The sequence below is a fragment of the Westerdykella ornata genome, assembly GCF_010094085.1.
Source record: "Westerdykella ornata strain CBS 379.55 unplaced genomic scaffold EI97scaffold_7, whole genome shotgun sequence".
Taxonomy (NCBI): domain Eukaryota; kingdom Fungi; phylum Ascomycota; class Dothideomycetes; order Pleosporales; family Sporormiaceae; genus Westerdykella; species Westerdykella ornata.
In genome coordinates, this window is record NW_022986857.1 from 524538 (window position 1) to 538539 (window position 14002).

The following is a 14002-nucleotide window of genomic DNA, read 5'->3' on the forward strand; positions in this document are numbered from 1 at the left end:
CCTGTTTTGCCTGTTTGAAACCTCTCTTTTGGAACGTCACCTGTAGCGTCTCCAGATTACAAAGACCATCTCCTTTTGTCAATCAAGATGCATTAAGCATGCGCGAATCAAGAGACGAGTACAAAGCCGGAGGTTGTTACTGTCGTCTGCAATTGTCGTACAAATTCGCTTCTCTTCCTCTGTAGGGTCACGGCGATCTTTCCCGGCGCCTTCATCTTTCCGCTTGGTTATATACAGTTGCAGATCCCTCTCGGCTCGGTGGGTTACCACCCTGTTGTAAAAATGCTCCTCAATCCGTGATTACTTCTTGTACTGCTCGTCGAGATAGTTCTTCTGCGCAAACAGGTAACCCTTGACCTTGGCATCCTTGAGCAGCTCAAAGTACCGTTCTGAATCCACCGGTTAGCGTATGCTCAATCTCAAATTCGCTCTTTTCCATTCTTGCCCAGAAACTACTCCATCCACAATATATCCCTTTAACCCAAACAATCCTCGACATAGAGACGCATCACCCACCTCTCAAATGCCCGCACTTCTCCAAATGATTGACCCCCTCCCTCCGATAGCACTTGCCCATCTCCTCCCTCACCAACCGCGCCATCATACTCCTGACCCACTGCTCCCTGAGGATCGCATCTTGCGCGGCCTTGAGCGCGACGTTGTCGTCGTAGTCGACGCCCTCGAAGGTCGGCGGCACCTTGGGCTTCTTCGCCAGGAACATTTCGGACTCTGGGGTCGGCATTGTGGCGGCTGGGGTCGTGGATGTGTTCGCGGAAGGGTGCGGGGTGGGCGGTGAGGATTGAGCGCGAGAGGAGGGCGCTCAATGGGCGGTGGTGAGCGTAGTGGGTGTTGTGGGCTGGTTCGAGGTGACGATGGAGGTTGAACTCAAGCTTGCCGAACGGGGATAGTTGCCAATCACGTGATCACATGATATCATCGAGTTAGGCAGTCCTGGGATAGCAACAGGAAATTGAAGCTTGACGGAAAAAGCTAGAGATGATTTATTGATTTGCATCAGTGGTGCTGCTTGGATGTTCAAGTTCGAGGATTCATGGAGTGTCATGAAGTTCGGCCTTGGCGTTGCGTTCCCCTGCCTTCCATCGTTTTCGACTGCCCCTTCGTCTCTTCCTCCACGTCGTCGATAATTATAGATGTGTGTTTAGTGCCTGCACCCCGGCTTCCTGAGCTCCGAGCACTTGTTCATGTTCCTGGTAGGAGACTAGGCTCTAGAAACCAAAACCCTATGTAGGTGCCTCAATCCCGCTCGGATGCTGTCTATAGCTATACACGCGGTGACATCCAAATCGCGTGCAACGTCCAAGAAGCGATACTGAAGTATTACATCGTATTTATCGAGAGCAATTCCAGTAATGCGGCCTCGATTGACGGTGCAGCCGTGGTATCTGATAATGTTTGGATGAGGGCTTCGCTGGATAATCTCAAAGGTTTCGGCCTCCTCGATGAGCATTTGAGGAAGGGTCTTTGTTAGTTCCTCATCATCGAGGTACAGCAATTGGGGACGTTTGATATGGAGATTTTGTCGATGACTTTCTGCGCCAACAGGGAGATGCGGTGGCGCCAACGCATAGACTTTCTCATCTGGTGTCTTTTGCAAGTCTCCTCCTATGTCCTCGATGGTGAAGTCATATTTGCGTACACCAACTGTCTAGCCGAACCACACCTCATCCTGGTCATTGACGTAGAAATACGTCGTGCGTAAGAATGCGCCAGTTTCGTAGCTGTCAACTTCGCAGAGACGTGTCAAGTCTTTCTTCGAATTGATGGTTCGTCCGAGCTAGGAGTGTTCTTAGGATGGGATGGGGCCATCAGTTTACTGATAGATAGTAAGTGGAGTCAGGCAAGGTTGGTGTAAAGCTAGCTCAGGAGACGGCGGGGAAGGGGTAACGGCGGAATGATTTTCCGTTGCCCCTGTCTTGTGGTGTCATAGTCCTGAGACTACTGCAAGTACATCGCAGACCAGCTATAACGATTGACGATATCGTACAACGTGTAGCACGACTGCAGCGCAAGCCTAATAACGACGAAGTTCTGCGTTGTGACTTGTGGTTCTTCTAGTATCTCCATCGGCAATGCCTTTCCCTTTCGTCTTGCCTACAACCTCTAGCATCTCCTTTAACGATTACTTCAGCAGCTCCACTCACCCGTCTCTACCACTCTGCACTACCACAGCTCGGGGTGTGCTCCGGGATGTCTTGAAAAGACACAAGCGTATGCCAGCCGCATCACAAGCTTCGAACCTCGCCACTGTACAATCGGCCCTAAACGACTACATCCCCTATCTGTTCGCCCTCGATGCGGGTCTCAGCGGAGCCAGTTGCGCTGGGGAGGAGATTGACCTGGTCCTTGTCAAAGAGCTGGAGGTAGAATGGCGAACTACACTTTCTTCCACCCTGCCTGGCCGGGAACCTCCGCGTGTGAAGCTGAAGAGCCTCGAGAGCGAGCTGTTCTTCACCCTCTCAACCCTGGCATACGTTCACAGCCTGCAGGCTCGAGCACAGTTGCGTACCCTTTATAGCGCCTCGCTCCCCACTCCTGAGCAACGAGCGACAGCGATAAGCGCGTCGATGAAGAGTTTCCTCGCTGCGAATTCCATACACACGTATCTTGTCAACAGGGCAGGACAGTGGACAACTCAGCCGGCGGCTGTAGATATATCCATTGCTGTTCAGGGAGCTTTAGCTGAGCTTACTATGGCGGAGGCAACTCTTATCACCGTTCTGAAGGACGACCCGTATCCTACCGTGGTGATTGAGGATCGGAACAAGCAGAACAAGGACTGGATGTTCAAGGGCGTCGAAATACCAAAGGTCCGCGCCCATCTCTTCGCTCGTCTATGTTTGGCATCTTCAGAGCATGCGGCGAAAGCACAAGCTATGCTCAATCGAGCGTCGAAAGTGAATGAGAGTCTCCTGCAATATACAGACGACTTGAGACGAACCGCCAAAGCCAAAGCATGCCGTTTCTTAGGCATCGATGCGGAACTATCGGGCAAGACAGGCGAAGGGATCGCCTGGTTGAGGGGCGCGAGGAAAGAGCTCGGGTTTACAGCTCTGGGCGATGACGAGGAGAAGAAGTCATCTGGATTCTCCAAGCTCAAAAAGGAGTGGCAAGAGAAACGGGAGGATCGGAAAATCGAGAAGAATGAAGGCTGGGGAGCGGACGCAGGGAAATTCGAGGAGGGTCGTGTGTTGAATATGCTTCTGGACAAGTGGACGAAGATGAACGACACCGTAAGCCTACGTTTCTCTGCTGTTCGAGTGACTATTATGCTCATTCTATCAGATTGGAGTTCAGCTTGTGCCTCCGTCAGAAACCCTTTTGGCGACCATGCCCTCAGGACGAGAGTACCATGTTCCGAAGATGTTCATCACGCCCGCATTGGATGAGGATTCAATTATCCGAATGAGGGCGCCTCCCGATCCTTCTGACTCTGCATTCAAGGGAGACGAGGATGATAGTGCGTCTGATGATGAGAGAGATCCTCCTACCGCTCCTGGCGCTTTTCCTAGTGCTACAACTGACTATGGTGGTGGCACCAGCTACTATTGAACCTGGCCTCCTCTTCCGGCCTCAAGGTAACTACAGCCAGCAGCACAACGTGTGATCCCTCCAATAATATGAAACACGCCGTGACCAGAGGGTACCTTCCAATGCAGTTTTATCTGCCTCGTTGGGGCTAGTGTTCATAAGATTAGCACTTGCCCCTTTGGGAAGGCTTAATATGTGACTTAAGAACCCCAACTGTTCCAGTCACAATGTCTACTCAGCATCAACATTGACCTTCAATGCCTCTCTACTACGAGTCAGAGCGAGCAGAAGAGGGTGGGCGCATTGCTGAGGCGTTCAGAGTGCTGCTCTGATATACACATGCGTCACCCCCGCTTCTTCTCCAACCAGATAACAGCGCCAGTAACCTCTGGCGTCAGCAGGACAGTTACATCCCCCAAACGATAACAGATAAGTGATCGCAGCATACAGTTGCCCTCTCCGATAAGCCCGGGCCGCCCGGGGAAGATCAATTGATATATATGAGTTCAGCGGGATTCCCATGGTTTGCAATCTCCGCTGCACTGGAGAGTCAGCCCCGTTATTACAACGACACTTCCAACCCAGGCTCCGCAACCATGGCTTCACAGCTGTCACACAAGAGACGCAGTGTGGCCGAGGAGCCCGTGACTTCTGTCCTGCCTGGTGGAGATATACCTTATGATCCGACGCACGATTTCGATGAGGACGAGGAGGTGTTGGCGGCTCTCGGGTACAGGTCCGAGTTCAGGCGCGAGTTCTCACTCTTCACGACGTTTTGCGTATCGTTTGCCGTGTTGGGTTTGCTTCCGAGTTTCGCGTCGACGCTGTACTATGGGATGGGATATGCCGGAACCGCTGGTCTGTATCGATATGGTCCGCCTGAGCCATCATCTTGCTGACTGGTTCGCACAGGCATGACGTGGGGATGGATTGTTGCCATGGTAGGAATACAGTGCGTCGCCAGCAGTATGGCAGAACTATGTTCTTCGATGCCAACGTCTGGGGGACTCTACTATGCCTCTGCCGTGCTTGCGCCTCCAGGCTGGGGTCCATTTGCCGCTTGGATTACTGGTTGGAGCAACTGGCTTTCTCAAGTCACCGCGGCCCCATCTGGTAAGCCGATATCGAAGCTCTCTTCAAGTTTGGCGAGCTGACTGTTGTGACTAGTCAACTATGGCGTAGGTTATCCACGTTGTCATTCTTGGAACCAGATGCTCACTGCTGTGACCAGGTCGCTGCCATGATACTTGCTGCTGGCTCGATTCAATACCCCAGCTACGTGCCTACCCACTATCAGACGTTCCTCCTCACGGTCTTCCTCATGATTATCCACGGGGTCATGTCCTCGCTGCCAACCAAGTGGCTCGCCCACCTCAACTCCGTCGGCTCAACCTTCAACTTTGTCGCTCTCGTCATCGTCATCATACTTATTCCGGCAGCCACAGATCGCGAATCGCGTGGCCTTTCTCGATTTACCCCCTCCAGCGAAGTCTGGGGCACCATCTACGAGGGCACTGCCTTTCCGCCGGGCGTCTCGGTTCTAATGTCCTTCATCAGTGTCATCTGGACCATGAGCGGTTACGACAGCCCCTTCCACCTCGCAGAGGAATGCTCCAACGCCAACATCGCCTCTCCTCGCGCTATCGTCCTCACCTCCGCGACCGGCGGCATCCTGGGCTGGTTCCTCCAACTCACCGTTGCGTACACCGTCGTCGATATCGCAAGCGTGCTCGATTCGGACCTGGGCCAACCTTTCGCAGCTTACCTCATGCAATGTATGCCCCAGAAGATTGTCCTCGCTATTCTGGCCCTGACTATCATTGCGGGATTTTCCATGGGGCAGGGCTGCATGATTGCGGCCAGTCGAGTCACCTTTGCCTATGCACGCGATGGCTGCTTCCCACTTTCACAGTACTGGCGCGTAGTCAACCCAGTCACCCAAACGCCCGTCAACGCCGTCTGGTTCAACTGTATCATCGGTATCGTCCTCCTGCTTCTCATCTTCGGCGGCGAATTGGCCGTCGGCGCTCTCTTCTCCATCGGTGCCATCGCCTCGTTCGTCGCTTTTACGATACCGATATTCATCCGGGTGTGCTTCGTAGGGCATCGCTTCCGACCCGGTCCGTGGAATCTGGGTCGCTACTCTGCGCCGATCGGTACCGTGGCCTGCGCGTTCGTCCTGCTCATGGTCCCCATCTTGTGTCTGCCGAGCGTGGTAGGCGCTGATCTGACACCGGCCGACATGAACTGGACGTGTCTTGTGTATGGAGGACCGATGTTGGCGGCGATGGTATGGTGGTTTGTGTCGGCTAGGAAGTGGTTCCATGGGCCCAAGGTGAACGTTGAGCATATGATGCTGGGGAGAGAGGGAAACGTGATTGTTGGGGAGGGAGAAGAAAAGGAGACTGGGTCGGATGTAGTTGTGGAGCCTAATAGGGGGGTGACGAAGGAGGAGGTTGCGGCTGTGGGGACGGAGGTAAAATGAACTGCCTAGTCCGAGTTATCTTTCTGCAAAAAGAGTTTGTTGTATATATGGGCCGCTGCAATTCAGTAACGACAGGGAGAATCGATCACCAAGCCTTGAAATTCGTTGTGCCTCCAAGCAAAACCATATATTGGATCCCCTAAGACCTTTCATTTCCTCACGGAGCGTACCAAAGAATGTCCTTCTCACCATGACCATTTGAAGCGAATGACACATTAAATATTACTGGAGTCCATATACCCCAGAGACAGCAAAAGATCGTAGACATCGTAAAGAATGTGCGTGGGCGGTAGACTCATCATCCCAGTTCTCAGTCTCTGAGTTCTCTTCCGCTTCCCTCTTCCTCTTCCTCAACCCTCCTAAGAGAAGTCAAAACTTTGGTCTTATCAAACCCCGACGGCACTGCTCGACCTCCCCGCAAACACCGTCATCAACGCATCTCGGACTTCAAACTCCTCCAACACAGCGCCGAACCTGGCAAAAATCGTCAGTCCCACGTCGTCATCCTCGTCATCCTCCTCCTCACGAGACACACCCCGTCCTTGAAGGAAGGGAAAAGGAACAGAAAAAACACATCACACATACCCATAACACCTGACCTTGCCCACCAACTCGCCCTTCAGCATCTCCACCTCGGCCGTCCCCAACCCGCACTCCCTGACGCGCGGATCCCGCAGGATCATGGCCCACGCCTGCACGGGCGTCAGTTCCCCCTCGAGCGGCAGCTGGCTGCTCAGGTTGAGCAGCTTCATCAGGTCCGGGACGCTGATGTCGGGCATGCGGTGCGGGTAGGGGACGTCGGGGTGGGCGAGGACGTGGGATTGCGGCGGGCACGTGGCCATGAGGGCGTGCCCGCAGATGAGGTGGCGCTGTTCCTGCTGTTGCTGGGGTTGATGATGTTGGTGGGAAGGTTGAACTTGTTCAGCCTCTTGAATCTGTTGTTGTGCTGGTGATTGTTGTTGTGGTAGAGGGTTTGCTTGCTGGTCGTTTGCACCGCCCGTGGTGGTGGTGCCGCCGTCCCCGTTGGCGCGCACCATAAGGAATTGCACGTGGTCTTTGCAGGGTTGCTCGAGGCTGGCGAGCAGTCAGATAACTCTGAGCTGGGAGAATAGCAAAGCCAGAAACACTGCGAGTAGCAGTAGTAGCGACAATAAACATTAGGCCGTAGATATGCATATTGCATAAGGCGGATGCAAAACAGTGATGCAAAGGATGGACGGATGGACGGACAGACGGATGGTTAGGAGAGGACGCTGATAGCAATAACGACGGAAGGAAATAAAGAGGCAGGGGATCATTGCTGGGGCGGAGGAGAAAGATAGGGCGTTCGGTCGTACGTTAAGACAAAGTCTATCCCGAGTTGATCATAGTCCAACCCTGGATTAGGTTGCTGTTGTTGGAGGTGCGGCTGCGGCTGCGGTTGTGGTTGTTGTTGCTGTGGCAGAGGCGTTGAGAGGGAAGGATGGGCTGCATGGCCGGATATCGACCCTCGTGGCTGGCTAGGAGGTGATGTGTAGCCCGTCGAATTGGAACCGGGGCCGTAGCCATTCGATACGCTGCCTCGCGAACTTCCTCCGCCGTAGGAGCTGCTGACATGCGAGAGACCGTTGTGGTTGCTTGGGCTGGCCAGATCGTAGGAAATGCCATGAGCCAGGAGGACATCTCTGAGTCTTCGATTTTCCTCGGAAAAGGAGTCCCGCTCGCGGGAGGTGTTGGTGAAGATCTCTTTGAGGCGGAGGACTTCTTGCTCCAGCGCTTTTATATACATTTCCTTGCGCTCTCGATGAGTCCTAGATGCAGGATGAGTCAGGGGTTCAGCAGAGAAATACAACAAGCGGCACTGCACCTTTGAGCCTGACGATTCAGCTCTTGTCTCCTCGTCAAAGCAGGTTTGCTATCCGGCTTTGGCCCTCTCCTCTTCGGTGGTTGTCCATCTGAGCGACCTTAGCACGGAAATCCAGTACTGTTCTTCGACATGCAAACCTCTCGTCGTCTTCTTCTCCGTCAAGTTTATGAAGAAGGGAAAGTTCGCCAGCGGACTCTTTGAGTCACTGACTTGCGTGTGCCACTGACCATGACTCTCCTGATCTATGACAAAGTTAGCCGCGCTGCCTCTCCGGCTCGCCGGCATGCTCATCTCGGAGATGCAGTCGGAAGGGCGGCGGGAAGCGGGCGAGGGGTAGTCTGCAGCCGTGCCGGACGGAGGGTAGGTTGGCCCCATGGCCAGCTCGTCCGTCCATGACATGTAGTGGTTATGTGACATTGAAGGAAATGGCTATGGAATTGATGTGAAATAGTCGAAGGGTATTAACGGAATAGCGAGCAGGAACCCGGAAAAAGAAACTACAATATGTAAAAGTACGGATGGGGTTTGACATCGCCAAAGGCCCCAGAGTTCAGTATATGTATCTCGGTTGCGGAACAAGGTAAACGATGGTGAAAACAGCTGCAGTCTATGCAGCAATTCGGCAACATCACCCGCCGGATGGAGAACAAGGCCCATCGTCATGCTTACACGATCTCTTAGCCTCGACGAGACTCATGATGTCTCTGACGAGTGCTTCGGGCCAAACAGAGTGGCCGAAGAAAGCAAGTGTTGCAGAAAGAGGCCAATGCCAGCGACCGTCGCACCTTGCCAAGCACGATAATGGTCAGAGACCATCGACGCACAGGGCGACGTCAAAACGCTCCAAACACGATGCATTGAGAAGACGGACGAAGTAGGGGAGAATGGGACTCACCTGGGCTATTGTTGTACTCTGATTCCCCGCCTAACGGCTCTGGAGCCATACCAGCCATGCTAAAGAGCTTGCATTGATCAGCCTCGAGTCCAGACGGCGGTGGGTCCCCGTGGCTCGCGTCGATGATCCGCGGCCTGGGGTCGATGGTCTCTCGGGTTCGTGAGTTTTATATACGTCAGCTCGAGGGACGTCTGAAACATACAGCTGTGCTGTTGACGGTTGATGGTTGCGGATGGTTGTAGAGGCCCGGAGTGTACTTCCACCGCTCGGATATAGTCACCTATGCGAGTTCTCAGTTTCGTCCCCACCCATGCAACACCACGTATCCACAAGGAGAGTATCGCGGGTGTATGGTACGACTGCGACAGAGACGGAGATGCGCCACAGAAAGTGGCTGGTGCACAATGGGAACGGCAAGCTGGAGCTTTTCGCGTCGCAGATATGGTTCAACCACGAAGGGAGGGGCCAGTCGAAGTTAAAAAAAGGTTTGAACGTGGGGAACATGCCAAGAGACTGTTACGTGCAGCAAGAAGGTGAGACACTTACGGGTAAAGCGAATAACACCGGTTCTGAAGCAGGATAGGTGTGCTGGTTTGAGCAAAAGGTGTAGCTGTTAGCTGTGTCAATGTGGCCAGAGACGGGGAAGCAGATTTTTGCACCGCCCCCCCAGACTGACGGCTATTTGGAATCACAAGTCTCGATGCGGACCTGTACGACGGTGCTGCCGCACGAGCGAGGCGGCGTATTGAGGATATTGTTCTTTCTATCAAGTGGCGGAGGAATGGAGGAAGGAAAGCTGCGTTCGCAGCGGCACAGCAGTCGTCCGCTATGAGGAAAGCTTGATGACCTCGAGACCCATCAGATGTAAGCGGCTGACGAAGCAAGGGAAGATTTGTGCTGACTGGCACACAAAACATGCTTCGAGCGGTTTTATACGGACCTGATTGCAGTCCTGGTAGTGCAAAAGGCTGTCCAGAGAGATGGAGATTGACCACAGGGACAAACTCGGTCGACATGCGGTTGGTCAACGCCATATGTTCAAATGCCCCTACCAAATTGGCGCACTAACGCGGTGGACTCCCACAGTGCGGTTCACGAGTAGTCCAATCGGCAAGTCCGCTGAAATTCCTACTCGCATGTTGGAATCCGGAAATATTACCCAATATTCGGTGTCCATCGTTCAGAGATCGCACGACGCCATCCTCGCCTCGTCATCAACTGCAAACTGAATCAATATAATAAGCTGTAAAAAGGCCTAGCCATCTGTGCATGGCTCAGCCAATCCACGTATGTTCTGATCAGCCTCGTGGCTCGCCGTCTTGGATTCGATCGGACGGACGAATCGTGGCTGACGGGCATATACGCAATTGCCCGAGGCTGTTCGCGACCAGAATCGAGATTGGCGCTTCATATGCTGTGCTTTAATATAGTGTTACTGCAAGAGCGTTATGCACGTGATGTTAATGGGTAATAAGCATGTTCATATCCTCGCCGCTGTCATGTTCTTCGCGATGAAGAAGTCAAGTCATCTGACCAGCGTGTACGGCAGGAGAGCAGGCGCATATTGCTGCAACGCGGACTCGATCGATATGCAATGGATTCATCGGGAGTCTATACCACCTATCTACGCGTTACTTGACGGACTTGCATTCGAGCTGTACATGCCTGAGGCTCGCTTGAGGATATTGACCACGTGCTCATAGCTTGCTGTTGGGCTTGTTCTGAAGGATCGACTCGATCTCGTCCACGACTTCGTCCGTGAGCTTTGGCAGCAGCTGAAGTGCCTTGCAGTTATCGTGCACCTGCTGAGGCTTCGTTGCTCCAAGAATGACAGTCGAGACGTTGGGGCTGCAGTGGTGTCAGTCAAACTACTTCTGCCTTCTTTGTGGCGCAGAGGGACTCACTTCTTCGCCGCCCACGCAAGAGCAAGCTGAGCAGTGTTTCCGCCCAGACGCTCAGCGACCTTGCCCAGCTTCCTGACTTTTTCTAGCTTAGCCTGTCCCTCGGGGCTCTTCAACTTCGCCGCCTCCTCCTTAAACATCTCGTGGGTCGCAAACCGGGAGTCATCGGGGATACCCTGATCGTACTTTCCGGTCAAAAGGCCAGAAGCCAACGGGCTCCAGATTGTAGTACCGTATTGGAATTGTTCATAGAGGGGTGCGTATTCGCTCTCGAATCGTTCGCGGTGGAAGGCGTTGTATTGAGGTTGTTCTGCCACAGGGGCGATGAGGTTGTACTTCTCGGCGATATCGTGGGCTTCTTGGATCTGCTTTGCGGACCATTCGGACGTTCCCCAGTAGTAGGCGAGGTTCATGTGGATCGCCTGCGTGAACGCTTCTACAATCTCTTTCATCGGGACGCTGGTCTGCGTGAGCAATCCGTAGGTACTTTTGAGATGTCTTCAGAGTAACTCACTCAGGGTCATGCCGATGGGCAAACACAATGTCCACGTACGGTTGCTGCAACCTCTGCAATGAGCTCTTCAGGCCCTCCACAATATGCTTCTTCGACAGACCCCTCGTATTCGGCTCCTTTCTGCCCGTCCCAAAATACACCTTCGTACTCAGCACAAATTCATCCCTGGGCCAGGCCAACTCCTTCAACGCCCTTCCCATCTCCACCTCACATTGGCCATTCGCATAAACCTCCGCGGTATCGAAGAAATTGATGCCATTGTCCCACGCCGCCTGCAGGCAGTCCTTGACTACGTCGCCCGTCTGCGTCTTTCCGTACGTGAGCCAGCCGCCCAGGGAGAAGACGGAGACTTTGAGGCCGGCGGGGCCCAGGCGCCGGAATTGCATGTCGTGGGGCTGGTATTTAGATTCGACGGCGGCGGACATTTTGGCGGGAGAGAGAAATTGGAGAGTGCGAGGCGTGATGCTTGTATGACGGTTTTATCGTTGGATAGTGGGTGGGATTGGAAATATTTGGCGAAGACGTCATTTATACAACTCAATGGGATGGTGGGATGAAACATAATGGCGGGGCTGGCAACCGAGGCAAGAGCCCCGCCACTTTGTCCCGGCGCTATCGGATATAACAAGTTTCAAGGTGGGTAGTATTCGTGATGGAGTACACTGGCAGTGAAGTTAACCTACCGACTTGTAGATTGACTAGAAATGATCGTTGTTATTTTCTGGTGGTCTTATATCGTGGGTTCCGTCAAATCAGGAAGATCTTGTAAGCAGTGCTTGTCCTGCATGTACTGGCATCCTATATAATCTATTCTCCGTGATGTCAGGTATATGGTTGGGGGTAAGGAGGCTGCTGAGAACGAGTAGATGCTTCTCCCTCGCTGGTGTTCAGATATGTGGAGAAGCACTGAGTGGATCATCTCCAATTCAGACATTGGAAGCAGTAAAATCAACGCCGGCTCTGAGAAATTGGTCGAGATGCTACAAATGCGAAACAATGCGGCGAGTTAAGGGAGTATAAGCCATCGGAATGGAGACACAGTACAACCAATGCATCATACTTGGATGGCTGGAAAGAGAGTGACCACGTGCTCGAGCAAGCATTCTGTCATCATGCTGCTTTCTCGCCCTCGACTTGCGACTGCAACCCTTCCCTGTCTTCCGCATTTGCTGTCGTGGTCTTTGCACCACTGCTTGTAGCCGCCTTCTCGTCCGACTCCTCATTGTCCGTGTCACCCTCATCTTCCTCATCATCATCACCCTCCACTTTCTCTCCCACATCCTCCTTCCTCGCCGCAGTAGTCACAGCCGGCGCACTCTTCAGTCCCGCAGGGGACGACGCCTTTCTGGAACGCTCGTCTTCAGTATCCTCCTCTTCCGAACTGCTCACCTCCGGAATCGCCTCCTCCTCTTCCACCCGCTTAATCACCTCTGGCGGTGCTTCCTCGACCAGCTCGCCGTGGAAAGAACTCGTAGAGGACGCTCGATGCGTACGTAGCGGAGGACTCGGAGACCGAGGTGCGCCCGGCGTCGCCGGCAGGGCTATGTTGCGCGGCGAGAGAATTCCGCTTGCATCTCCACTTCCGGTCTTCCTAGGCGTAGACACCGATGCAGGAGAGTTGACCTTCTCTGCCAGGAGGGGGTTCGTAGTGGAGATATGACCGGGCGTAGGTTTTCTAGACGCTGCGATCTTCGCGGCTTCAGCACCCATCTGACGTATCGCAAGGTTCTGCTCGGACGACGGCAACGGCGTCTTGTCCTTCGGCGTCTCAGTCTTCGGTGAAGGAACGCTCGCTGATGCTGCTTGTGCGGGTGCTGGTTTCGCGGGCGCCGCGGCTGGGGTGGCGGTTACGCCTAAGGCTTCCTTGAGCTCGTCGTACTCGTTCCATTCCTCGATTTGTTCAAGGTCCTGGGGGAGAAGTCAGCCTTCTCTTTCTGCGCCTAGTAACCCTCATGTCTTTTCCTATAGATGCTGGGCCACTCACTCCTAGCACATATCCTTCCTTCACCAGCAGCGGCAACTTCTTTCCTTGTGCTCTGCGCTGGAACAGCTTCCGCGCCAAATCATCTGTGGCCGTATCCACGCCCTTGAACGGTATCTTGTTCGCCTTGAGAATGGTTTCGATGCGTGAGGTCGCTGTGATGATGTGCGAGGAGCCGGCGGTGAGGGAGGTGAAGAGGTAAAGAGTAGGGTCGTTGTCGTATACGGCGAGCTCGGCCATTGCGCGGTTTTGGTAATTTGTGTGATGACGAAAGAAGATGAAATAAGCCTCCGGCACCTTGCACTGTTACAGTGCGAGAGTAAGACGGTGACACCACAGTAGTAGGGTGTCTAATTGTATGCTGTCGTGTACAAAGTGGGGCTCTACCTAGGTAGTTCCGTTTCTTAACACGTGATGCGGGGTAGCTCCCGAGGCTTTTACTTGTATGGTACACTGCAGGAGCTAAATGCAGAGTCTCTTTTCTTTAGAAGGGGCTGGGGAATAAGAGCCTACTGAGAGCTAGACGTAAAACCCAAAAAAAAAAAAAAAAAAAAAAAAAAAAAAAAAAAAAAAAAAAAAAAACCAATCTTGATTACGTAGAACCGACGCAGATACCTTTACGTTTAAGCGAGGTGGCTCTAGGTCTCTTACCAGCAAGCAAAGGTACAACAAGAGTATACAGCCTTCCGTGGTCAAAATACGAGGGCGGGTCTGTTTCGCTGTCTCGAGAAATCTAGAGGCAAGTTCTAGGGACGCGCCAAGAAGGGAAGAAGAAAAAAAATAAATGTTTGCGAAAGGAAACTTCACTGGAGAAAGAATAGTCGACCCTTG

The 14002-nt window shown here is 53.2% G+C and overlaps 6 protein-coding genes across 6 annotated transcripts; 2 read left to right on the plus strand and 4 right to left on the minus strand.

Moving 5' to 3' along the window:
* Nucleotides 1-125: 125 nt before the first annotated feature.
* Nucleotides 126-1020, minus strand: EI97DRAFT_432357 (NADH-ubiquinone oxidoreductase 12 kDa subunit mitochondrial precursor). Its single transcript, XM_033798148.1, has 2 exons — nt 517-1020; nt 126-389 (listed from the first exon to the last, which is right to left on the minus strand). Exons 1-2 carry the CDS (start codon nt 740-742, stop codon nt 301-303), a joined length of 315 nt encoding a protein of 104 aa, XP_033655027.1. The 5' UTR covers nt 743-1020; the 3' UTR covers nt 126-300.
* Nucleotides 1021-2090: 1070 nt separating this feature from the next.
* EI97DRAFT_457499 (pH-response regulator protein palC) lies at nt 2091-3570 on the plus strand (the record flags this gene model as incomplete). Its single annotated transcript, XM_033800825.1, has 2 exons — nt 2091-3251; nt 3304-3570. The coding sequence occupies 2 exons, from the start codon at nt 2091-2093 to the stop codon at nt 3568-3570; spliced, it is 1428 nt and encodes a 475-aa protein (XP_033655028.1).
* Nucleotides 3571-4780: 1210 nt separating this feature from the next.
* Nucleotides 4781-6389, plus strand: EI97DRAFT_432359 (uncharacterized protein). The gene has a single exon (XM_033798149.1). The coding sequence runs from the start codon at nt 4790-4792 to the stop codon at nt 6032-6034; it is 1245 nt and encodes a 414-aa protein (XP_033655029.1). The 5' UTR covers nt 4781-4789; the 3' UTR covers nt 6035-6389.
* A 31-nt stretch (nt 6390-6420) lies between these two features.
* EI97DRAFT_374899 (uncharacterized protein) lies at nt 6421-8255 on the minus strand (the record flags this gene model as incomplete). Its single annotated transcript, XM_033795476.1, has 6 exons — nt 6421-6508; nt 6620-6909; nt 7069-7108; nt 7372-7824; nt 7881-7968; nt 8018-8255. 6 exons carry the CDS (start codon nt 8253-8255, stop codon nt 6421-6423), a joined length of 1197 nt encoding a protein of 398 aa, XP_033655030.1.
* Nucleotides 8256-10329: 2074 nt separating this feature from the next.
* EI97DRAFT_293834 (Aldo/keto reductase) lies at nt 10330-11715 on the minus strand. The gene is made up of 3 exons (XM_033794471.1): nt 11191-11715; nt 10680-11135; nt 10330-10623 (listed from the first exon to the last, which is right to left on the minus strand). The coding sequence occupies exons 1-3, from the start codon at nt 11613-11615 to the stop codon at nt 10473-10475; spliced, it is 1032 nt and encodes a 343-aa protein (XP_033655031.1). The 5' UTR covers nt 11616-11715; the 3' UTR covers nt 10330-10472.
* Nucleotides 11716-11915: 200 nt separating this feature from the next.
* EI97DRAFT_432364 (uncharacterized protein) lies at nt 11916-13770 on the minus strand (the record flags this gene model as incomplete). Its single annotated transcript, XM_033798150.1, has 2 exons — nt 11916-13098; nt 13175-13770. Coding segments are annotated over 2 exons (1041 nt in total), but the record flags the coding sequence as incomplete, so codon positions are not given.
* Nucleotides 13771-14002: the final 232 nt, after the last annotated feature.

Excerpts from the sequence above, each read along its gene's own strand:
- EI97DRAFT_432357 (XM_033798148.1), bottom strand. The coding sequence starts at position 742 with ATGCCGACCCCAGAGTCCGAAATGTTCCTGGCGAAGAAGCCCAAGGTG. Across the intron at positions 390-516 it reads GAAGTGCGGGCATTTGAGAG|AACGGTACTTTGAGCTGCTC; the intron begins GTGGGTGATGCG and ends CGGTGGATTCAG.
- EI97DRAFT_432359 (XM_033798149.1), top strand. The coding sequence starts at position 4,790 with ATGATACTTGCTGCTGGCTCGATTCAATACCCCAGCTACGTGCCTACC.
- EI97DRAFT_293834 (XM_033794471.1), bottom strand. The coding sequence starts at position 11,615 with ATGTCCGCCGCCGTCGAATCTAAATACCAGCCCCACGACATGCAATTC. Across the intron at positions 11,136-11,190 it reads GCCCATCGGCATGACCCTGA|CGTCCCGATGAAAGAGATTG; the intron begins GTGAGTTACTCT and ends CACGCAGACCAG. Across the intron at positions 10,624-10,679 it reads CTTGCGTGGGCGGCGAAGAA|CCCCAACGTCTCGACTGTCA; the intron begins GTGAGTCCCTCT and ends ACACCACTGCAG.